Source organism: Stegodyphus dumicola, chromosome X2, assembly GCF_044657685.1.
Source record: "Stegodyphus dumicola isolate Sdum_Otavi_A_Nest chromosome X2, ASM4465768v1".
Taxonomy (NCBI): Eukaryota; Metazoa; Arthropoda; class Arachnida; order Araneae; family Eresidae; genus Stegodyphus; species Stegodyphus dumicola.
Genome location: NC_140781.1, coordinates 95123267 through 95150605, shown reverse-complemented (window position 1 = coordinate 95150605; position 27339 = coordinate 95123267). Strand labels below are relative to the sequence as shown.

At 32.5% G+C, this 27339-nt stretch overlaps 1 protein-coding gene across 1 annotated transcript in view; it reads right to left on the bottom strand.

The window, feature by feature from the left end:
* Window positions 1-101: 101 nt before the first annotated feature.
* Window positions 102-27339, bottom strand: part of UbcE2M (NEDD8-conjugating enzyme UbcE2M) — a 71793-nt gene continuing 44555 nt past the window's right edge. Inside the window, exons 3-5 of the mRNA XM_085809774.1 lie at window positions 12722-12864; window positions 4222-4285; window positions 102-1902 (exon numbers count right to left, since the gene is read on the bottom strand). Coding sequence (XP_085665900.1) covers window positions 1762-1902; window positions 4222-4285; window positions 12722-12864 — 348 coding nt within the window. The 3' untranslated portion in view covers window positions 102-1761. The remainder of the gene's footprint in view (window positions 1903-4221; window positions 4286-12721; window positions 12865-27339) is intronic.

The following is a 27339-nucleotide window of genomic DNA, read 5'->3' as shown; positions in this document are numbered from 1 at the left end:
ATGCTCAACTGAAATTTATGGAAGGGGGCACTTAACATGATGGTATAAAATAAACTGACTATGAGCACTGTGTCTTTTTTCAAATAAACTTACTCAATAGCTTGAAGCTTGTTAAACAGATTTATTATAGGCACCATGTCCAATAAATAAAAATGCTGAAGATGAGTTACGATTTTCAATTCTCAAAAACAATCTTAGAACAATAAAACATCATAAAATAACCTGTTTACATGTTTTACTTTTAACAAAAGAAGGGTGTTGACTTTTTGATTTTGTAATGGATAAATTTAATTAGTATATATGGTGAGAAAAGTATACAAGGGCATGGACTACCTAAACTTCATGAAGAAATACTTCCCATTCATTTATATTGTAACTTCTGATTTTATAAAAATATACGGAATTTTCAGTCAGCAGTGCTTAACAAATTTTAGTTATGTATTAGTTCGCATGGCATGACTTTCATTTGAAGATAGTTGCATTGTCAGAACTCAGATAAGATTACACTATTCATTCGCAGATATGGGCAATCATTACAACAAGATTTTAATATAAAAAATGTCAGATGGAACTTAATTAGGTTATTCAAGTGTAATGTTAAAAGGTTTAAAATCAGATTTTTAATGCATGTTTTAACTTTTCCCTTTAAAGGATTTAACAAAAAATCAACTACATGCTCCTACACATTAAAAAATAACAAAAGTTCTATAAAGCCAAGCAAAAATTAAATAAATATTAATAATCATTATATGGCCAAAGAAGCTCACAACATTTTTTAAGGCAGACCACTGACTAGACCACTGACCTATTACGAGAAAATTTACATTAGTTTAATTTTGCACATCAGAGTATTTAAAGTACATTAGTATTTCATTATATTATGGGTCATCATAACTGAAGAAAACATATAGCAATGCATTTTAGCTGCCTATCTGAAATATATTGAGTGTCATAGATTTAGTATTTGTACACAAGCAGTTCTGAAAACATAGCAAATAAATCTCTACTTTTAATTGCTCTAAAAGGAGCCATTAACTTCAGATTTCTTTGCCTACTGTAATTTTTGCAAATAATTTTTAACATGAACTTGAATGCCACTGATCTGGGCATAACACATTTGAAAATTAATGAAATGCACAAGATGGGGATGGGCAAGATAAAAATAACATTTTTTATGTCCTCAAAGAGCTCATTTTAGAAGTAACAGCATATCTAGTCTAATCTAATCTTAACAATTTTCCTGAAGATATTAAAAAAAAAAAAAGAATGGACTTAACTGAAATGTTTTCAATAAACTAACACAGGAAAAGAAAAAATTCAATACAATGAGCAATAGTGGAAATTCCATGTTTTCTACACTTTTTCTCCCAGTGTCAGTTTCAAATCAAATCAAACAGAAGCTGGATTTTTAAACAGGAAATTCAGTCAGTATAAATGTCATTCATTTATTGCAGACAACACCTTTCTCATGCTAAACGACAAAACTCACTTATACAAAACATTTAATTTTCAGTTTATAAGAATTAAATACTGAAAAACATCTCTTTAATAAATAATTATAATAAAGTACTGCAGACTGACATACAAACACATATTTAAACTTTTTCAATAAAAGTCACGGGGGCAGGGAACAGTTAAAAGATAAAATTGAAATATGAGTATCAATATCAGTATTTATGCATGTACATGAATGTAATTTAACCCAAACAAATGTGTTGGCATATGGAAGCAATTTTAAGAAATGTCCTTTCATATTTTACACTACTTTAAACAACGTTCAAAGTAAGTGGTGCCAATATAACCTCCAGACATTGCTTTTCGGACATTTTGTTCAAAAACTCTTCGATTGTTCTGAAGAACTTCAGCTGCATCTTTATTCAGAGGATCTTCTGGATTAGGTTCCTGTTAAATATTACAATGAATTCATTTTACAATACACATAACTCAAAATATAAATATTCTTAACACAAGAATGTAATATTAATTAAACCTATAATGATCATGTAACACCGACTAGATAGAAATGTAAACGAGTGTCTGATCTAAACTAATTATAGTTCTACCTTTCCACTGCTTGCCTTTCATGAAAAGAATCATGAGAGAAATTATTAAGTGTATTTTGAAGTTAAAAAAGCTTCTCTTCTGCTATGAAAACTTATCAGTCTTTGGCAATCTTTTTTAAAAGGCAGCAATGATATTTTTCATAAAAGATAACGTCTTTCAATAAGTTTTTGTCTTTCATAATTAACTGCCCCTAGAACCATTCTCGATGAAAATCTGCTTATATGGCAGAAATCATTAGAATGAATGATTCATTCCAGCAGCCATAAATTCTGCTTCAATTTTTAATTGAATGCTTTTGTTCTTAACTGAAATTTTAATGATCTACTGACAAGATTAGCAGAATGGTGACTACAATTTTGATGTATAAGAATTATTTATCAAATATGAATGAATCAAATTACGCATTTCAGAAAACTGGTTGTATCTCTGCCTTCATAACCTACTGAAGATAAATTTTGCACCTAACTGCTATTCAGGCTTCCATTTCTTCCCTGGATTACATCACTTTTTTCACTACAAAAAATTGCTTGTAAAACATGTTTAGCATACACATTAATAACCAGTAGGCATACAGGTATATTCTTCACAAAGAATGTTACTCTTCTATCAAAATCTGGAGAATTACTCAGGTGTAGATAGCTTGCTATAGAGATTTTAATTCGCTTTTAACTATTATAATAAGGTATTTTTAATCAATTATTTTAATACTTTTCCGTGTCCAAAACATTGAACATGATATAAATAAAATCAGTATTTTCAAACTATTCTATAAATCACTGCAATACTACAAATGTCTCTGTTAGTCGCAAAAATGTATGATGTTGAAATGTACTTCCTTAATCAGCTAATTTTTGATAAACTTTTTCCAGAAACATACATCCCAAATAAACTGCAACAAAATACAGAAAATCTTAGGTAACCTTTCATTAACAGCGAATAAATAATATCGTATAAGACTGAAAAACCGCCAATTTTAAATCTGCACAGTCTCTCAACTGTGAAAGGCAGATGACCTCATCTATTTTTCACAATAGGCATCCCCCATTCTTTACCGGAGAAAGCTTTCATACTCTATAGATTATCACTTTTATAAATGTCACAAAACTAAATAAAAGTATTTTGCTTCTAGTTGCTATAACTGATGGCATATTAATCCAGCAACACCGCATAAATTAGAATTGGAATAGTTTTCTGTTCACAGAACAGCTGTTAAAATGCACACAAATATACCAGACAGCAAATGTATTCCACGAAGGACCAAACTTAAATTCTTTTGATCTACATACAGATTTGGCTTGAGATTTTGACAAAAGAAGTCAGGTGGATTTTATAATGACTAGAACTAAAAGCAATTTTTTTAATAAATTCTAAATAAACTGAAGACTTTTCTGCATGTAATATTAAAAAACAAACAAACAAACAAACAAATTTACATTACAAAAATCCATGCAATGATCCTTTTTTAAATTATTGAATTTTATCAGTCATACTTTAATTCCACAGCATGATAACATATTTTTTTTGGTGTGGGAAAAGGGCAGGGAAATAGATACAAGTTTCATATCTAGTCTGCTAAAGGGCTCTCTACATATATAAGAACTAAATCAGCACTACTTGATTCACTTTGAGTTTTCATTCATAACAAAAGCCATAATATATTAAAAAATGTGGAAATTTCATTAATTTTAAAATACTGTAAAGCAATGAAGAACAAATTTAAAATATACACTTTTCATCATAAATACAGATGAAGTGTAAGCTTAATATATAGAACAATTGAATCCTTTAAAGAAAATGTGAAGGATGCAGAATATGGTGGTCTTTCAGGCTATTTACCACAAAGGGAATTTACCTAATTCTTTGAAAATGCCTCCTAAAACAGTAGCATTTATTATAAGAAATCATGCACTTGAAATGTAATAAGGAACGTTTATAAAAGTCATTTACTCCTTTATCACCACTTGAATGGCTGAATTAAATACAGTGGTAAATGACAATCACCTCTAAACATAAACATTCACTCCTAAGTCACCATTTAAGTTGTTGCATCAAACTAAACAGTATGTAAAAGGATGAAAATAATTAAAATGTTGTGAGGTAAAATGTTAAAATTTTGAAAAGACTTAAATTTGTTTTTATGCTATTTTTGATACTTACCAAAAATAAATACTGCAAACCATACACAATAGAATTGATGGTTAATACAGGTTTCCAGTCTTCCCTAAAAATAATACGTAGAAAATTATGATCATTTAATTTAAAAACACACAGAATAAATAAAAAAAAGGCCATTTTTCCGTATAAAAGGAAAAAAGCTATTTTTCTGGCAGTAACAGCATTTTAAAAAAGGAAATCATACATGGATACATATAAAATCATGCTAAATATCCAGTTCATATAACTAATCAGAGAGGATTAAAAATTATTAGTTAATAATTTCTGTGCAAATGATTTTCATAATTCACAGCCAATATTTTTTTTTTCACAAATAGAGTGACAAAAAGGATTTATTTGAAAATAACATAAGACTTCATTAATAAAGTGTTTGATGAATTTATTGAGGCAAGGTGTTAACATATGGGCAAGATTATTTTCAGTTCTTTATTACAATATGTACAACCGCATTTTATACAGCCAGAAAAAAACTGCCACCTTAAGATTTCAATAAGTATGTCCTAAACACTAAGAGTTGTTGCCAAATTATGTAGCATAATTTTCAAATGATTATGATATTAAAAAACTATTAAATAACCATATTAAAACAAGACTTTTTAAATTCCACGAAATGCAATCCTTCACTAAATTTGGTTACAAAGCTTTCCCTCCTCCTTCTTTGAAAGTTCATAGACTGTCCTACAGATTAAGATGAATTGTCTTGTTAATTCTCATTGCATGTTAAAATTGTTGAACTAGTGTCAGGTCTGAACCTCAAGCAGCTGGTATTGAACATGAAGTAATGCTATTCATTTTATTTGAACTGGAACATTTTCTTATTTTTTATCTGCACCACTGCCTTTTGCAGTTGATGAAGAACTAATACAAATATATCAAAGTAAGTATAAAAAGAATGGAAAATTTAGATGCTAAAATTGCTCTTCTACAATAATTTCAAGCTAAGAAACTAAAACAATATTCCTAGATAATATTGCTCGATGTTTGAAAGAGTCAAAAGTGTGAGTAGAGGCACTCATTTCACTCTGCTGCTGGAATAGCCCATAGCCAATGAGTGCTAAATTTCACAATGCAGTCCGGATGAACAAAATCTTTGGAGCACCCTTCACTGATTGTGATACTCATTTCATGCTGTGCTTTTACCTTTTACTATTCACATAACAATGGTCTCAATTATTCGGTGGACATGGCCAAACACTACAGGATCCCCTATTGGAAAACAATGCCTTTTATGAAGTACTCTTCAAGAATCTTTAATACAATGAAGTGAGGAATCTTAAAATCTCAATATCTTCAAAAATGTTAAGCCTTGTGCATTCAGCCCCAACTACCATTCTGTATTCCAGTTCTGGTAACTTCTGTTGGATACAAATTATCACATTCTTAAATTTTAGTGAGTTGCATACTGCTACTGAGTTGTTTGCTCTTTTGGCAAGTCATAGTACAACTTAATATCATACAAATCTTAAAATAAGAAATGCCCTTCTATGAAGACAGCATATAATAAAGTGAGGTTAAAAATAAAAATGATCTGATTACTTTCCAATCATACTACTAATAATTTTTTTTATTAGTGGCATCAATCATGCTACTAATAATTTTTTTTATTAGTGGCATGAAAAAGAAAAAACAACATTAAAAACCTATGCATAAAATTTTCTGATGCCACCTGTACAATATAAATCAAATGAGATGCCTGATTATATTTCTTCCATCTAGTTATAAACTGATACTAATTGTACAGACTGAATGAAATACCACTTCAAAAGTGTTTCTAGAACTAAAAGAAGAAACAAAATAGCACAGTAAAAAATACGAAGTTTTATTTGTAATTACGAATTAAATTATATCTTTCAAATAACAGAACCATGAAAACATGATCTCCTAATGACAACACTCACTGTTGCCAGAAATTATTTACTAAATCATATATTATTACTATTTGCTTTTTTAGTATACTTTAACACCACTGAGTGTATAAATCATATATTATTATTATTTGCTTTTTTAGTATACTTTAACACCACTGAGTGTAAATGCATACTACAGAACACAAAAACGTACTGCTGCAATGGTATTTTCAAATTGTGTATGCAAATATGGCAACAGAGCAAATCATAAAAGAAAGCATTCAATGTACATAAAAGAGAGCATTAACTTCATGTACTCATTTTGATTAACCCTAGAATGGACACCCAGACAGAGACAGACCAGTTAGAGGAGCCTACTATGGTACCAAAGGGCCCGGGTTTGAATCCCGGAAAACACATAGATGTTTGTAAGTGATGTTGGTGCAGCACTCTAAATATGTGGCAAGCCAAAAGTCCTCTCGTGTGGATTGGTGGAAGGGGAGAGGGGTGAGAGACCCCCCAGATGCTTTTCCTTAAAATTGGGGTGGAAACTAGAAGTCCAACCTCTCTTTGGAGTAGGCTCTGGCAATCACTGTTCCATGCAATATGGACAACACAACAACCATCCTAGAATGCTATCCTTTGAAAAACTTACGGGAATAGTAACCATGTTTAAAATATACTTTAAAAGCTAATTAAATGAATTCAACCTGCAGATGATTTCACAACTCTCAAACTTCAAATTAGCAAGAAAGTATCATTCATTTGATCTCAAAGCAGTCTTTACATGTATCAGCATGATGTTTTTCTCACATTCCTTTCTGTGTAGAAGCACAATTTGTGTCACATTGCTTTTTGTGCAGCGTGTACAATTTGTGCAGAAAGATGGAAAACTTCTGTCAAACTTCAGCATGTTTGCAAAATGCACACATTTTTCTTTTTTTACCATCAGATTGTTCAGAAGGATGAATGTTCAAATCTAATTTTAACAGTTTCCTTATAATTGGTCTTGTTGATTAAGACAAAGTTGGTATGTTATAATGCTTTTTCATGGTTGAAGTAACATCTTCACTTAGCTTTATTGTGAACTTTTCTCTCAATAATGCCTTCTGGGATTTTTCAGCCATATTATGCACATATATAACATGTTAATTCATTAAACTGATATTTTTCATGCCATATAACACACAAAGAGGGCGAGTTTTTCTACTGTACGACACACTGTAGTACATCTAATCCAATGTATCTATGGTCCCTTCTGTGGCTCAGGCCTTCGATCTATTAATAAATTGAATAATATTGCAAGATGCTGTCCTGTTGCTTGATTTAGGAACAGATGACTACTTTGACTTATCTTTACCACTGAGCTTAAATTTTACCAGGGCAGATAACAGATCTGTCATGACTAAAAGAATTTAGGAATTTTTCAACTTTCTTAGCATTTTCTTTTTTAGCTTCATATTTTCACCTTCTTTGGTTTGTTTCTCAAGCACTGCTTCTTTTTCCATCTTTACTGCCACATGATAATTCCTCATTTTCCTCTCTGTCATTATCTGTGAATTCACGATTTTCAAATTCAACAAAACAATCTTTTTCCAATTCATCCCCCAAAATAGAATTTCCTTCCTCACTCTCAGATAGCCTCAAGTCTACCCCCAAAATTTTTTCTGTGAAAACACTTTGACATCTTTAAGGCAACACGGAAATAAACTCTAGTTGGATTCTGAAATGTAAATGCTAAATTTGCCTGTGAGATGAATATTGTTCTTAAAGTGCTACATGCAAATAATATATTTTGATAAGAAGTTTGAATGTTCTTATTTGTAGTAGCCAAGTTCATGTAGAGTCACATATCCCATTTCTTATTTTATGGAAGGCAGGGCTAGGTTATTTGTTATGGGCTTCATCCAGTAGATGAATGGGTAGCATTCTATTGCTGAATGGAATATTACTTTGAAACAGCTTCCTGCTACTTATTTGAATTACTTTATTACTAAGGCCTCAAGGCAAAGCTTCTTAAGTCCACATTACTGTCTATTTAATATTTAAACTTTAGCATTTGTTCTGAACTTCCTGCATGCTATAGAGGTTTGCTTTTTGGTAATGTTATCAGTTTTATGCAGTTATGAGGCTGATGTGTTAATAAAAGGGTTTACTTTAACGAGTTCCTATTTACTGTATTTTAAAAGTAAAACGCGGCAAGAAGCCATCTATCTTTACGGGATTCTTTGTATGATTTAAAGTAGGTTAGTTGAGTACAAGATAAAGTTTCAAACAGCTCAGACTGAACTACATTTAAATAAAGTCCAGAAATGATGATTGTTCAGCTGTATATCTCCAAAGAACTAAATCTTCCTTAAAGCATGATATCCATAAAATCTGGAATTGCAGTTATCTTGGTGGTCAAGGCTATTTGAGAGTAACTGCCGCATCTAAAGTACATTATTTTTCACTGTTGGTACATGCACAAAAAATAATGCAACTGCTAAATGTTCGAGAACTCAGTAGTCTAGTTGTATCAGTAGTACTTAGTAGTATAACTTAAGATTTCAAAAGCATGATTTCTATAGAAGATGATCACTACAATGTATCCCACTTTCAGTATCTTCAACAACAGTATGTAAGATGGTATAAAATTCACTGTCAGTGCAGCAAAGAGTAGTACTTCCAAATGCTGCTCAAATATTAGCCCATATTTCATTTAAACACCGATTCTGTATATCCTTTCAATGGGAAGAGAGACCGGACACACACATTTCCATTACAACTCCACAAGAGACACAGTTTCCATGATGAAAGCGTACTTGTTTAGGGGGCAAATCATGCAAGATGGCACACTGAGCTTTATATATACAAAAGGATTTCCATAAAGAGACATAGAGATATGATTTGGCAAGGTTTTTAGAAGTTATTAGAGCCCTAGTGGCTGTTGAAAGGTCTTAAGCCAAATGTCTAGGAGTTATGTAATGGTTTTGTAGCAGCCAGGAGGCCATGGTCGATTTATGGTTTTGCAGTTGTTTGGTGCTTTTGGTGTTTTAAATCCTTCATTTTATTACAGTTGAAATAATATTAGAGCAGCAACAATATCACTGGTCCATCAGCCATCCTGAAATTGAGAGGCTTTGGTGACAGAGGCAGATCACTAAAATCTCTTGATACTGGCCATAAAGTTATGATCTTGTAATGTAAAGTGAAGCCATTAACTGAAAAAAATTCTTGCTTTTCCAATGTCAGAGCTTGTTATCCCACACCTTGTAACAGCTTGAACACTGTCACTTGTAGGAGGGGGGACCACACTTATGAATTTCTCGTCTTTGTGTGGTCCACCACAGTTTCCTTGTATCCACAATAAAATATAATGGTCATCAGTTGCTGCAGCAGCTAACCTCAGATGACACTCATTAGCAATATAACTGACTTCCTGCACTAAAAAGTAATTCCAGGTTGTTAAGATCAAGCTTGGAATATTCTGCTCTCTGAAGATGTCCAACTACATTTGATCCAGTTATGTCTACTGACATCCAAACTTCACTTTTAAATGAGATATTGAACAAACTCTCTTTCATGATTTTTCTTTTATTTGCAAATTCTACACACAAACACCTGCACAATAGTAAATTTCTGTTTTCAGTTGCACCATAAATTACACTCAGTGAATTGTAGTCAACATCTGCACTGTTAAGCATCATTTTCTAAATTATCTTTAAATTTTGAATAACAGTGTGCATTCACTACTGGCAATCTATGCTCATTATAGGAAGTTTATATTTAGTACAAGCAGTCTGAAACTTTAATTTCTTTATATAATATTAAGTCCAAAATCCATAAGTCCAATATCCCCATCTCCAGGCTACCAACTAATAAATAAATTAAAATAATACAAAAAATCTCCCCCTTAGAAAATATAATACTAAACAAAGCAAATGTACCATAAATATGACTTTTCTCCAGAGTGAGATTTTTTCATGTCTATTTCAAACACCTGCTGGCTAATGAGTTGAACCCTAGCCAGTAACAATACATTCACTGACATTTGGCTAGTCAACAGAACTTTTGGTCCTTGAGAGGTTATGGGGAGGGAGGAAGTCTGGCACTATATATTTTGCCACCCAGTGTGACTGCACTGGCTGCAATGCCAGCCCTGTTGGGAGTTAGCATTCCTCTATCTGACCTAACCATTAGCTAAGCCCCAATATCTTATTAGATTTAAATTGATGATCTAAAATCTGGAATAGCCGGAATCCCAACGATTCCAGATCTCGAACATTCTACTATTCTCACTTCTCTTCCTCTAAATAATCCTATGAATAAAATTACCATAATCAAGCAGATACTTTTCTAAGGATTACGATAAAAAATGTTTAGAAGCATATCATTTGAACAATTCATTGAAAATTTTTTTAGTTGTTCAATATGAGGTACACTAAACCCTTTCATTGAAGAAAATATACAACAAAAACCCTCATTTTCTTCCCTAACTAAAGTGTTTAACATTAATTAGTTGAAACCCACATAGATTCTGATCAAAATTAAAATAAAATGCAGCATGCAGCACATATATGCCATGCAAGAAAGTGTTTCTGAAAAATTATTTTTATCCAAATATCAGACAAGACTAGAAGCCATATACAACCCTCTAGTCACATTTTATTTGAGGATTAAGCATTTTTTATGGAAAAAAATACATAATGCAACAATAAATAAAAGCACTTAATTCTCAGAAACTGCTACTGCTACATTTTTCAAAAGCAAATGAAATGATATTTCTTTTCCAAGTATGCATGCCTACTACCATCTTAGGATGACAAAACTGAGAAAGAAGGAAATAAATCAATAATACAGATATTTCCTTCTTCCATGATTAAAATAATGCAGATACATTATGGAACACAAATCAAAGGCAAAACATAAACAACATTTTTTTTTACTTATTAGCATTATTAGCATAACATACAACACTTAAATTTTCAGAAGCGTTAAAAAAGTAGGTTCCATTTTAAAAACAAATCAAAATTTCTTTGTTTAAAGTATTTAAGTAATTTGGAGAAGAAAATTTTACCAGGAAAGCAACTGCAGTTTCAACATAGAGAAATTTAAGCAATGAATACCAGAATGGATGTAATAAATTAATAGATATGATTAGCATTGCAATATGATCACCATGAAGATCAAAATATTACACTGCTTTAAAAAATAATTGTTAAATTCAGAAACAATTTTAGCACCTTAAAACATAATAAAATATTGGCATATAAGGGTAAATAATATATTAACAGAGCAAATGGATTAAATCCTGCATGTTAGTATCATTTATAACATTAAAACTAACCAATGCACTTTCTTAAGGGAAGGGTACTATAATTGTCAAACTGATTGCATAAGCATCCATCACTAACTACTACCTTGAAATGCCCATCAACCATGAACAAGCCATTATGGAAACATTTCTTTTAAGATACCATTAACTGATGCCACCAGGCTTTTCTGGTACAGAAATATGCCAAAACAAAATCTGAAGCGTGACAAAAACGTGAACTTCAAACCAACTGAGCCCCACCAACAGTCAAATGAATACAACTCTGTGCTGATCCTTGTTTCAGTTCACAGCAGTTTACAAAGCAGAATGCATAGGAGTTTCATAGTTTTCCCCCATTACTTGTCTCAGACAGGCAGTCTTCCCATGCTTTGGCATAACTGATCAATCTACTCCAATCAATGTAAATGTACATAGAGTTTTTTAGAATGAAAAGTGATAGAATAATCAAAGAATGTCATTGTTGAATTAACAACTGCATTTTAGGTAGCTCAGTTATAGATTCGAACAAACGTGATCACACATACCAGGAGCTAGTAATGCATAATGTTCTTAACAAAAGGAATACAGTACAAGGTCCATAATCCGGACTTGTCGGGACTTCGGCGACTCCGGATTAGGGTTTTTCCCCGATTATAAATTATCAATTTAAATCTGGTAAGATGGCATGCAGAAATTATAGAATTAAAAATATGGAACCATAATTTATGAAATAAAGAGCAATTATGATCTAAAGGGTATCAAAATTTACAAAAAAAAAAAAAAAAAAAAAAAGCTTAATATTTATTTGCTTACTTTAGTAAACATTTCTATCAATGTAAGTTGTTTAAGTTGCTTTGTTTTTTGTGCTAATACTTTTTCTTTAATTCTATAAACAGACATAATTTCTTGTTCAGTTACAAAGTTCCACAGTTCAAGTCCTGTGATTGCTGTGTGGAGAATACCGACTAACTTGTCAATAAAAATTTTTTCGCTTTCAATAATGTTCTCTGTTACTTTCTTCACTATCAGAAGCGCGCATGGGTAAATGCTTTACTGGCTTTACGCACATGCGTAGCAGACACGTGCATCAAATGCGCATGCGTAAGTTTGTGGCTTTGAGGTCCGGATTATAGATCATTCCGGATAATGGACGTCCGGATTAGAGACTTTGTACTGTACTAATAAAATATTAAATAATATTGAGCCAATAAATATTAATTAAATTTAATGGACACTGAAATGTACATAAAGCATGCGATTAAAAATGTAGTACATAATTAGACAATAATCAGGAATGTAACAGATGTTTCAAGAAAAATACCTTCAATCAAATACACACCTTAAAATATTTAGACATACATTGCCTTCTAAATCAATGTTAGGATGATATACCATTGTTTCACATTTGACTTTTGGAGGCTCATGAGGGTAATTCGGACTGACTCTAAAGCTGAAAGTAAAACATCCACCTCTGTAAAATCCCTGGAAATAAAATTTTAAAAAAACTTTTAAAATACATCACACACAAATGATATTAATCATTTTCAACTTTAATAAGATTTCATCTTTTATTATTAAATAACAAGAAACAAAAATTGGACATTTCAAGCAGATGACTATTACTTAAGGTACTAATTATTAAGTTACATTATGGAAACATCATCATGGCATAAACTCCTGAAACAAGCCCTTTTCCATTGCACACTATGGAACCACAGTATTTCTTTTCACAGCTAAGCACAACTACACGCAATTAGACACTCAGCATAATTAGATACAAATGCATTTATTAAAACTAAATGTGTTGCCTTGAAACAAAATAGTCAACATTCAAGCATTACTAAACATTTATATCAGTTGCATTATCGAAATGGTAAGCTCAATAGTGTTCCATTTCTGTCTTCAGAAAAATATGGTCAAACAACCTTAATACGCTGGTAAGCAACAATGTAAATTTTAATCAGATAGCTATGAAATTGCAGAAAAGGGGTTCTTGCGATCAGTACAATGAACACTCAATTCAGTAGAAAGGTCATGCATATGCAAATGTCAGGAACAAAACATCACAGGCGACGCAAGTGTACGCAAAACACGTGCAGTCGGCGCACTCAACTCAACACTACAATAAAAGGAAGGACGGAAACGTGATTAAACACATTCGCTGCAAGTGTAAATGAGTTCTTTTGTAAAATATGACTAGAAGAAATCACCTGGATGACTTTACTCGTTGGAGAATGATCGGAAAGCTGGAGAAGGGGCATAGTGTGACCAGTGTAGCTGAAGAGTTCGAAATCAACGAAAGTGTCCTTTTACGTGGTTGGAAAACCTTCCAAACCTGCTGCTGTTAGAAAGGTTGGTGGTGGCCACCCCAGGAAAGCAACTGCAGTGGATGACCTATATCATCCTGAAGACGCCGAAACAAGTCAGCAAGCGCCATTGCTTAGCAACTGTGCACAGCAACGTGGTGACAAGTATCATGGTTTTCTGTGTCCTGACACCTTCACAAGGGTGGCCTATTCGCCCGCTGTCCTGAACGCTGCATCCTTTTGAAAGTTAGCTATTGGCGCCACCATTTAGAGAGGTGCAAGGGGCACAAAAACTGGACAGCTTATCAATGGAGTTGTGTCCTCTTTACGGATGAGAGTCGTTTTAGTGCCACAAGCGATTCTCAATGCCAGTTGATATGGAGAAATGTTGGGACACGATTTCATCATAACAACAGCACAGAAAGAGAACATTATGGTGGTCATGCAGTTCCCATCTGGGGAAACATTATACTGAACCGGCGGACACAGATCCATGTTTTCAACAGAGGTTCTGTATCCGGAGATAGTTACTGTCAGGAGGTGATCCTTCCCCGTGTGCATCTGTTCTGATGTGCAACTGGAGCAGACTTCATTTTTATGGATGACAATGCACAGCCACACAAGAGTCCTGCTGTTCAAAAGCTACTGGAAAGTGAAGATATCACTGGAATGAATGAGCCAACATACTTCCCTGATTTAAATCCCATACAACATGTGTAGGATGCTTTGGGGATACACCTTGTGGCATGATTACATGCTCCGAGAAACACCTAACAACTGAAACAGATGTTAATTGAGGAATGGGCACTCTTACCTCAACATCTGTTGGACAATCTGGTGCTGAGTACGGAGAGATGGTGCAAAGCAACCATTACAGTAAGGGGAGGGCATATCCCATACTAAGGAACATCTGCTTGTTGTTCTTCCTCTTATACAATCAATATCATGAGTTCATGAGTAGCAATATCATGAGTTCAATAAAGTCTTTTCCTGTTTGATTCCATACTGTATGCACTGTATTTATTTTTGTGCAACTATGCTTTCATCCTCATTTAAATATAAAATGACTCAACTTTGAATTTCATGTCTCTCAGATGACTTCACGTGTAGTTATGGCAAAAAGAACACCTGTTGCTTAAGTTTTGCACACCAGTGTATATTGTTTATTGGCATTTGCTTTACATTTATTTTCTGCTTTCACCATCTTTTCCCTTTGAACTATAAGGTTCTGATACGAGTTCCTTAAACCCACTAATCAATAAACTTCTTTGCAGTGGCTGTTCAGTCAACTAAATTCAAAAGTCAAGTTCCTCAATAAACTTCTTATATTTGCTTGGACAAAGCAGTAGTTTTCTCTAGGATAGAGTACATTCTCATTTAAAAACTTATATGAATATTTCCTTCAAGGAAAGCATATTAATCACCTCACATGGTCACTTTCTGGAATAAAACAAAATTTACTTGATGAACATCCACCTTACTTGTTCTACCCACACTGTATTATATCTGTTGCAACTTCTGAAGAACCCAGATAAACCAGATAAACTGTGAAAAGGTAAACATCTGGAAAAAAGGGCTGATGGCATTTGATAAAATAGCATGACGCTTAGACAGCTCTTTGAACACTAGACTATAATGCATTTTCAAATTTAAAAGAATGTAAAATTATATAAGTAAGAGATCATTAAAACTATTTTCTGTTCTTCCTGAATGTTCAAAGGGTACATCAAAGTATGCTTTGCAAAGAAGCTTGGTGTTCTGTCTTTAATATTTAGCACTGTAACAGGGTTCGTACACATTTTCTGTATGTGGAAATTACGTACTTTTAAGGACCATCAATGAAAAAAATTAAGGCTCTATCAAGCAAATAGGAACTGGGTAAACTAAAGCAATTATCTACATCTTATCTTCATTTTTATAATTTGTACAAATAAAAAAATCTGTAAGATACATTGCTATTAAACACAATCTAATATTTAACTTAATTAGAAAACATATTCAAGAATAAAATTAACTGCATAAATTTTTTTCAAGTGATCAACATTAAATTTTTTAATTTCTTTATACATTTATATTTTACACTTATAATAGTCCAACATATAAGAAAATTAGTGAAATTTTATTTAAATTTTAATAACAGTTAACCTGATATTGATTCTTTCTTTTATGCCACATTTTGTTACGTACTCACTCAGTCCAAACTTTTATGTAACTTTATCTCAAAAGGCATATCCACAATAAGGATTAAGGGAAGGCAATAACTTCTAAGGGTGAGCAGCTGGTTACAAATAATTAAATTATGCAGTTAGATAGCCTTAATAATAACAGATTTACATGGTTAATTTTTTTTTAAAATTTTTGTTTATATTTAAAAAAACATGCATTAAAAAGCACTAAGAACCTTTTACAGTAGCTATAATTTATGATATTTATTCTAAAATAATACTTCAAATTTCTTATCCTAACGAACTCTGTAAGGACAAAAAGAAGAAAAAACAAATCAAAGGAAAAGTATAATGTGAACTTTCAAGGAAAAAAAGAAAGTAATGTCACTTTAAATGGCAGAAGAAAATTAAAATGTTTTACTTTATTGTTATTTCTTAAATACAATTTTGGCTGAAGTGCAGAATCGCCCACTTATTTGCTTGGCGCTTTTTACAAGAGTAAGAAGAATTGGATTTTTGTCAATTTTCTTGACTTTTTAAGCGAAAATAGGTCAATGTGTACATGGATCAAGTCAAGGGAGTGCGCAATGCCATTTTTGTGCAATTCTGGGATTTTTTTTTAAAGTGAAAATAGATCGATCTGTACATGGATACTGAGTTTGTGCAATTCTTAAAAACTCGCCAAGCAGTGGGTGATTGTGCACTTTCCCCACAATTTTAATATATTATCATTATTTTTATGATCTTTACCAATATTAATATGTTCGTAGAAAGATTGCCAAAACATTCGCAAACCTACAAATAAAAAATTTTGTACACGAGCTGATCATGAAATCGCCAAAATGTTGATAAGTCGCCAAATTTGGCGCTGCATAATAAAGGAACTCTTATCCCAAAAAAGTGAAAGACTGTTTTTGGTGCAATATTTTATGAACTCTATATTAGGAAAAAAAGAAATTATTTCGAAATATTTATGTTTAAGTTGAGGCAGGGCCTCGTGCTTAAATCTCGAATATCCACCGTTTATATTAAGTAGAAAGAATTTAAATCTTAACCCCTCAAATACATATTTTACAATGCATCGCCAAAAGTATTCCTCCAAAATGTTGATTCATACTTAAAATGGCAGTTGTAAAAAAAAAACAATTCGTCGGCTTTGGATGGAATTACGGTAAAAGTCCTTAATCAAGGACTAAAAATCGTTTCCAAAAGAACCTAAGGACTTTTATGTATTTTAAAGACCGTACGAACCATGACTGTACATGGCTTGCTGCCATACACCCTCAGTAGAACTCAAGGAAATCACAGACTCATAATATTGACGGAAACTCGTTTATGTTTCTTCCTTGAAGATATCATGTAGGCTGAAGAACGGGAAGTTGCCAAGCGTGCCAAAAATCTCCAAAATTCTACCTCACTAAGCTCTTTGTAGTTGCATACTTCACTAAACACATCTCAGAAAAACAGAAGGCAGCTTGAACTACAGCCAAAGAATGTCTATTCTCTGCTACAGCAGCCGCTTAAAAAATTGAAGCTCTCCGCCAAAGAAGTCTCCACGCCAGTGAAAAATCCAACTATTTTGCATCTGCGCTGCTCTTCAGCTCGGTGAAAATAAAATTTACTTAAAAATGAACATTCCTCGAGCCTCAGCATCAATTGTTTAGCAATTTGATGCTATCAGATTATTTCCCAAAAACTCAATAAATGCTTTGTTTTTCAAAAAGCTTGAAAATTCTGATATTAATTTTCATTAAGTTCTTTCGGATGTTTTTGTTTCATTTATTTTTATTAAATACATGCATATATACGTATCTATGTCACATACGTACTCTAAAAAACTTAATTTTGTTGAATATGTGCTTTCTTTTCTTTTTTTTTTTTTTTTAAATATCCTTTAACACGAAAAAATACTTCAGTTTCCCTCAGTTTCGTGCTAAACGATTTTCACTATTACGAATTAAATGATAAATAATACAGTTTTGACACCGGTCGCTTCATCCCACTACTTAATGCATGTTAAATCCGCCGCTCTGTAAACTTTAAATAATGCTGCCTAGTTTCTGATTTAGAGAAGTTGGGCCAAAGAATATAAACATAAAGAAGGAAAGCTTTCATAGACGTAATGTAAACCATTTTGACTACTGCAGCGCTATATCGAGGACGGACAAATTCCTGTCGCCAACGCTCGTTGCCAAATTGCCAGATGTACAGTAAATTGAGGAATGCAATACAAAGAACTTACTGGATTCGTTCTTTGACAAAAATTTTCGCGATGATTTACACTCAGTTTCGTAGATTTCTTTTATTCAAAATAAATAATCCATTAATTAATCTACTTGCGCAGATCAATTTCATTTATGTGGATACAGATAGGAAAAATGGTGTCACAAATGTATAAACTCTTGACAAATGGGACCTTTGACAACTATTCCATGCATGCGCAAATGTTTATCAAGGTTGAAGTTGCTTCCAAAGCTATTTCGCGCATGCGCAACTGTTTTCCTCTACAATGTGATGCAGCCGCTCCTGCTCTAGCGAAGCTGTCCTTCCTAACAATACATATTCTGTGGCTAGGCCCTCACTCTTAATGAGCACTGTGTCACCAACTTTCAGATCTTGTTATAATTTGCATACTTCGTTCTCTGCTGTAACCCAGATAAATACTCACTACTCCAGCGTTTTCTAAAGTGTTGAAATAGCCTCTAGGTTCCTCCACTTTCCATAACTCAGCTTTTCCTGAGTTTAATTAAGTTCTGGAAGAACATCCAAAACACTTTATAGTCATCTCCCCTCCCTAAAGTCCTTCAGAATCAAATGCAGAGGAATTACTGAATTAATTACAAAATGTATTACATAACCACTTAATATTCACCAAGGAAATAAACCTTTGAGAGTTCATCATGTTATACAGTTCTTTATCAGCTCCTATAACGTTGGATGTACAATCATTATGATTTTCATACAGTTTGCCTAAATGGGCCAAGAACCTGTTCGCAAGGAATGATTTTGTCAAATTGCTCTTCTAAACTGTACGATTTTTGATATTAATTGTTTCTGCAAAATCAACTTCCACTTTGTGTAACTCTAGTACTTTTGTGTAAGTAAGTCTGCCATTAGTTGAGATGCATTTTCTGCTTTAATTCTACCGCAAATAATACATTGGTTTGAACATTCTAATGGCATCTTTTGCATTAACAATCCAAAATATATGTTGTATGATAGAAATGAGTAGTAGAGTATATTATGATTCTTAGGCAAAATCATAGCAGATTTCTGATTATCAGGAATTGTAACTGTTTTATTTTCCACGTTGGCGTGTTTCTCTTGCGTCTTGATAACTATATTTCGTTCAGATTAGCTCGAAAAATGGGAGCAGAAGACAGAAAAAATATTTTACAAAATAATCAGAGTTGTTTCCTTTGCTAAGAATAAGTTCATAGCTAAATACCAGAAAAAAGCATCGTGTATTATTAGTAGAAAACACATCATGAACTCTTGTGTAGAAATATCCACACTGATGATAAGCATCAAAGTAGATCTGTTATTGAAAAACAAGAGAGTAGTCAAATTCCTCCTCAACATGAAACACTGGCCAATTTTTCGAAGTCCTCAAATGTTCTGTTTCAAACTTTAATGGCTATTAAATATCAATAAAGTCATAGTTGTAACATCAAGCCCAAGCTATAATATATTCTGCATCCTAAAGACCCTTTATTTTACACAACATTGCGTCAGAAATGCATTTCGTAAAAGGTAGTAACGAAATGCTCCTTCACTCGTTATCTGACGGACTTCTACAGGTATAACAGAGCGCCATATTTTCACTTAATTATATCCAAAACTGATAGAAGCGATCTTTGCAATTTTAAGACTCTTCATTAAGATGTTCCTTGCAGTACTGTGCTACCAGTCAGTACTGGGAAAGGCTAGGTGAATTAGTCAAAAACGGTATTAGTCTTAATGATCAAAATTCTGGTTCTATTACAATCTTAAATAAGGACTGATATAGCAAGTAAGCTATCGACGGGAAGCTTTCGACTTCTAGCTTCGGGACATGCGGCCATAGAGACGAAAGTAAATTCGACTGTAATGGGTAAAAATAGCATTCCAGAGATCTCGAATAACTCAACATTATTAGTAACACCAACGTTAAATACGGAAGACTTAATATCCTATTTACAGTCTCTTGATTCAATATAGATTTTAGAGCATTCCGAAAAAAAAAATCATTTAGAGTTGCAAGAGAACATTTCTTAAACACTGAGTGAACGATGAAGGTCGCTTTCAAGTAAACTTATCATAGCTTGAAAATCAAGCATCTTTGCAAGATAATTTTGATTTAGGCACTGAAAGATTAACTAATACATAATATAGGTTTTCGAACAAAATGAAGCTTATGAGGAAATACTAAGAGTGGGAACGAGAAGAATAGCAAAACAGATCCCAGATAATGAAATTGAATAACCGTGCTATTATTTACCTCACACGCATGATGTAAAAGAGAACGGCCACCACAAAAATCAGGCCTGTTTTGGAAGTTTCAGCAAAGCAAATAAGAAGCACCTAACCTTAATAATTGTCTTGAAAAAGAAATGAATCTCACTGAATGTATTCCTTTATTTCTTAACAGATTTTGCACGAAGCAAATTGAGTTACGTCTGACATCCGTAAGGCCTTTCTATAAATACGATCTATTCTAGAGATACAGATTATATACGATTTTTGTGGTACAGATTTGATGGATTATTAAAGCACTTCTGACACTGTAAAGACTATTATTATTTTCCTTTTCGTGTGGCCCATTTTTGCTAGGCTCTGTGATTCATTATATTTGGAATCCACTTTGAATGAAATGACCGAAGAAAATTATAAGTATCCTTTCAAAATTGTAGAACAGCTTAAAATAGCTCTAATGAGGGTAATTGTTAAACTAGCGTCAATATTGATTAGCAACTTCATCAGTTTATAAAAGTTGCTATTGATATATTACGTGAGAGAAAATTAGATCTCTATGGTTGGAAAAGTACCAATCCTTTACATGACTCTCATACCTCAAGCAATTTGCAAGAAATATGTTGGGAAAGTAAAAGCGATGTGCTTTGCTCAATATTTTCACCATTATTAAATACTCGTCTGAAAAGATAACTAAAAGATAAGTTTTAGCATCTGCTCATAAAATATTTGATCCTCTTGGAATATTTCTCCAGTTACCTTACCCCCTAAGCTTTTAATGCAGCGTCTGTTGAAGAGTAAAGCTATCTTGAAATCAAGCAGTTGATGCAAAAACTGAGTCCACATTCTGTAAGTAGTTAAAAAGCTTAAACCACTACCGGAAGTTAAAAATGTTGAGATGGATACACAGACAGGTTGTTGCTTTTGTCCGCATTGAAACTAAAAATTCTGCTTATGTTAATTTGTTACAAAACTAAGGTGAGAGTAGCTCCCTGTGAAAAGCGACAGACTAAAATAACAGAGGCTAAAACAACTTAGAGCTATAGTTTCAGAATGCATTGCTGTAAATATTTTGAAAAAATTCACACCACATAAAGTTTATTTTTGAACCGATTTATTTACCACACTGGCATGAGATACAGCATGATGATATATGTATTTCTTCAAAACAGAAGTACAAGAAACCAGACAGTTCACTCATAAAAATTTAGGAGACATGTTCCAGGAATATTAAATCCAGCCGATTTGTCCAGCAGAGGTTGCTTTGCTCGATATTTAGTGTAAACAAACTGGCAGGAGGGAGACACCTATTGGCTTTATTTGACCAACCAGGAATGATTGGCCAAGGAATGATTTCAAAAGCGACGAAGAAGAAATTACAGAGAAAAGAAGATGATTCATCTATGATAATGCCAATTCCTATGAGTTTTAAGTAACCGTCTTATAAGCTATAGAAAAATTGTTAGTGATAACTTAGATTATCGACTTGTGAATAATTGCAAAAACAAGAGACAAGAGAAACGTGAACTAAATGATGCAGCAACCGTTGTAGAAGTAGCCGTAGTAGTAGAACCGGCTGTTGAACTAAATGAATGCAGTACCTCTAATCATCCTATTCTATTCAAATAGTGCTTTCAACGGACGTTAATTTATTCCGATTATTTATATCTGCTGTTGATGTTTGCAATAGCACTGTACTGCACAATTTATGCACTGATAGTAAAAAAATCTTTCTTTAATCTTAATGATGGCATATTAGGATTTCAAAGTTGTGTTATCACTATAAATTACGTTTCTCATGCTTCCAACTACAAAATGCACAGTTTATTTTTTATTTGCTATACTGAGCTAAATAATTATTTTTTATTCAAATAAAGCATCTCTTGTCGCCCAGACGGTATAGAGGTTAGGGGAGCCTACTATGGTACCGAAGGGCCCGGGTTCGAATCCTGGAGAAGACATGGATGTTTGTAAATGTATAGTGTCGGTGCGGCATGGCGGCACTCTAAATACAAGGCGAGCCGAAAGTCATCTCGTGTGGACTGGTGGGAGTGGAGAGGCGTGGGCAGACCCCAAATCTTCCCCACAGGGTGCTCTCCCTCAAAACTGGAGGTGGAAAATAGAAGTCCAACCTCTGTTTCGAGTAGGCTCTAGCAAACATTGTTCCATGTAATATGGACACGACAACAACAAAGCATCTTCTGTTCTTTTGTATGCTATTATTTTTTGTTCTAATATCTTAACACAAATTTTAGATTTGCATTCTGAATTACTACAAAATATACAGAATTCATCTACTATACTCAGGACCATGATAGTGGAAGCTTTCTTTTCATCATTTCCTGTCATGAAAAATTATGAACATTTATCACTAAACTACTGTTGTTTCTTAATAGTTCATCTGTTTTGTTTCCAAATAGAGACTGTCATTCTCTATTTTCAATTTTGGATTTCAAGAATTTTTATACCTCTTGATAAATCCTGCACTTTTAGATACAACTTTTCTTATATTCTGAAACAATACTACATGGAATCATTAATTAATGTGGATCATTCTAAACTGCCATAGGAAATGAATTCTATTCACAATGATTTGAGATTTCTGATTGGGATTTCACGAGCATCATGGAACTCTCTAAGTTCTTTTAAACCCTTAGCACTCCACACACTTTTGTACCACTGCCTACCAGCAACTCCGGCACATTTTCACAGTGGAAAAAATGAAACAGAGTCTTATTTTAAGTGAGAAGAATTATATGTGTTAGCGAATGTTTTTAATTTAATTTATTTTATACATATGCACTTCCTTCTTGCAAATGAAAGATAAATTTAAAATTTTGTAATTCACCATGATCCCCTCATCACACACTAAAAGATAGATGAATTTTTCTACTTTACTGAGTTATTCATTCTTATGAATTAACCTTTTCCCAGGGCTAGGACATATGTGTCTCAAACTAAGTGTACAGCAACTGGAATCTTCTATAATCATGCATCTATAAATCTTGCCTTCAAATTCTTTTAAACTTTTGAAGCTCCAATGTCTAAAATTCTAAAGAAAAATTATCCCTACCAATTCTGTAATAGCAAAAAGCCAGAAATATTTTGGGAAAAAAATGGAGAGAAAAAGAATAAAAGTAATTTTATAGAGAAAACTGATGCATATTCTGATACGATTACACGGGGAAAAACTCTTACTATGAAAAAAATTTAACAAAGACATTTTAAATTTTACTATATAGCTAATTTTGCTTTTGTTAAGAACTGTTTTGTAAATTGTGCTTTATACACACATTTTCTGTACATTATACCTCGTTTATATTTCAGACTGAAAATACTGTATTATAAGTAGCCAAAATAAAACTTTATAATATGACAGCGAAAAATACAAATGTTTTATTTTAATGTTATTTTTAAGTATAATTTCAATATATTACTATTATTTTAGTGAAATTTATCAACGTTACAATGTTTTAAAAACAATTATCGAAAAATTCCAAGATGTAAGAATTAAAAACTTTTTATAGAAACTGATCTTAAAATCGCCAAAATGTTGATAAGTCGCCAAATTCAGAAGCGTTTAATAAAGGTGAAAAGTTGTTTAAGAGCTCTTCGTAGAAAAAATGAATTCCGAAATGCTATGTTTCACTTCTTGCTTAGAAACTCCAGTACCCCACCATTTATATTAGAAATAGGAACAAATTATAACCTATGAACCCATTCAAAAGATAACCATATATATCAGTGAATCGCCAAATATATTCCTCCAAAATGATAATTCACACTCAAAATGGCAGTTGTAAAAACAGACAGACATTTCTGATGATTAAAATTAAGGACCTTCTGCCGATTTTGGCCAAAATTAAGGACTTTTAAGTACCACAAATCGATTCCAAAAAACTTAAGGACTTTTAAGGACCATACAGACATTGTGAATACATTAAAACTCAACAAGAATTTTATTTTCTAAAGCTCCAGGGTTTGCATCTGTTTCTTTCTTGAACCAAAAACTATGAAGCGGTTAAAAAAAATAAAACATCTTATATGCCTGATGTAAAGGCAGATCAACTCTGGGACCGCCATTTGCAACGCCACATGGAAGAAACATAAATAAAAAATTTCTTGGCTCATGCATTGTAAATTTTTAGTGCAGTACAAACGCAGTGACCAATTTCTATTTCTCCAGAAATGAATATTATCAGAGGTGTAAAAGTAATAACACTCATTTTGGAATCTGGAAATGCTTTATAGTAAAGTTTTTAGTTTCTTTGTAGTAAATAAACTCTATTTTTTGCTCTTCAACATCAGAATAATACTACTATTAAAAATGAAACCGTATATATTGTTTTCAGGAAACGTTTGAATATTTTAACTCACTGAATTTTTGATATGATGACAAGTGACTATATTTAACTGATTGCTTTGCTTATTTTTTAGTAAGTAATCTACCTGAAAGTTCCCCTTGGGAAAACTGCATTCATCTACCTGCAGTGTGAAAGTGATTAGCATGCATCCCGCGTTCTAACGCCTAGAGCATTGGAACTGGATTGAAAGGAAATCCTGACCGTTTCCCTGCCTGATTCGATAATTTTCCCCCCTTTCCACAACTGCTGAGCCAAGGGCCCCCACTGAAGGTACACAACTGTTTTTCAAGCCCACGGGAAAAAATTAAGACCCAAATTCTTGAAACCTTTCTAGCATGTTGTTTAAAAAATTAATTTCGACTTTTCATGTTACCATTTTTTTTCCAAGTTTGGTTTTCGATATCACCTGTGAATTTCTTCCCAAGTTCAAATAAGTAGTAGTTTTCAAGTTTTTTTTTTTTTTTAAATTTATTTTTAATTCCGATTTCTGTTCCCAATAGTGATTTAATTTATACTTTGAACTGAGAATGTGATATCTATAAAGTTGATTACTTTCTAGTTCAGTCTCAAGTTAATTTAATCACCTAATCAACTGCATCTAACCATTTTTTATACTAAAAACAAGTTGAAATAACTGCTTATCATGTAAACTTTTGAGAAGTTCTAAAATTGTAGAATCAAAACTTTCATTTTCAAATGGTCTTATCTTTAGCAATAACTTTATTAATTTTATTTATTGAATTAGTACTCAAATATTTTATTTTTTTCAGATGCCCTTATTATTTAAAATATATTTTGAATCTCATTACTTCTATTTGATATACCTGTTGAGCACCATGCAGCACATTTTTAAACTGTTTTTCAGGCTTAGTGCACTAATATATTTCCTAAAACATGCAAGTAAACATGCATATTACCTTTATCACTCGGTGTCGATCAAAGTTCTAAGGCATCAAAAATTCCTGGCTGTTGAAATTTGAAATATTCTAAGCTTCTGCTCTAAAACACACACTTAATGAACACTCCATACATTCCAGAAGCAAAGAAATGAAGTTTAATGACCTACTATTTACATAATTATTTGCATAATTTTACATTAATATTTTAAAGTTCCATTTTAGTCTAATATTTAGAGAGCTGCCTAAGCATTATGCTACTCTGTTGAATTCCATCAATCTCTTTCCAGATGTTTACTCTTTTCACTGTTGCCAGATTTGCACAAAGTTCTACATTGCAAGGTTCATTTATAGATTTCTTCTGAAGCTGCAACAAAGCGATTTTGCTCTTATGTTGCTCTGAGCTGCTAAGCCAATCACAAAGCTTTAAGTACATGATGTGTTTTCTATGCAATAGGAGACTTCCATTGCATCAACAAATGAACCTAAATTTTGGCAGAAATGTGATGGTTCTGTGAACATGCTTCGCAGTTATGTTACTCATCTGTATTTAGTTACTGTTCTCTGCATCTTATATTCATCTGTAAATAACAAATAAGATCATACTTCATAGGATCAGAGTGCTGACATCGATTCACCGGATGAGAAACAACGTGCAGTCGTTAATAAGGTAATGATATCATAAAGAAATTAAAAAGTAAATTAAATAATAAATCAATAAAAGAATTAAATTGAGCATGCCTATAGATCTCGTGATTTCTAAATGTTATTTCATTGACTAAACGATTTTAGAAATATGTTCCTTTGTGTACATGGGGCTTCACTGAAGCTTGTTTAATGAGACACATTTTAAGAATATGGGTAATTGGCTTCAGTTAGCAAAATAACTAATACACCTCAACTAATAAGTTATAGCAGTCAATGACATTTCTGATGGAAAAAGAGTAAAGTGAAGATACATCATGAATTTAAAGAGATTTAACTGAAAGTACAAAGAAGCCTAAAAATGTAGAAAGAAAAAGTACAAAGAAAATTTTAAATGAAGAATTAGCCAAACACTCATTTTTATAATTTTTTATTATCCTATAACCTTACTTTCTCCCACCACATTTGAAAGTCTACATGATGAAATCAAAATCAAGCTTCAGCTTGCAATAACATAATGATATTTTGAAACAAAATGCAATGAAAACAACAGCATTTCATATAAAAATACAAATCCAACTGTCAAAAGAAAATTTAAGTTTTCAAAAAGAAAATTAAGAAAGCCTAATCAAGATAGGCCTGGAAATGATGACTTCTGTACAAGTCCAATTTGAGAACTACTCTGTTTAGAGTTAAAACCAGTAACGGTTTTGAAAATACAATTTATACATCAATTGATGCAATAATTAAAGAAAAAGACAGTTACATGCATTGGAAATTTGATGGTGACAATGAAGAAGTATGCTGCAATGCTAAATTCTTTCTTGAAGCTGGTTCATAAAACCACATTTGGATGATCTGAGAAAGAAACTTGCCTTCATCTGGAAACAAAAAATGTCTCAAGAAATATGTTATAATTGTTAGCATGATTTTTTCGAAGACAAAAGATGAATTTGAAAAGAGGTTATCAATGGTTAGACAAGAATGGTTAGATGCAAAACTGGTATTAGGGGGAAAAAAAAAACTATTTTTAAAACAATAACAAAGAAGGTGATCCATGATAACCATGAAATTCTACAACTTTTCCACTTTTCCACAACAAATTGACAAACTTTTAAAAAGGATAAAA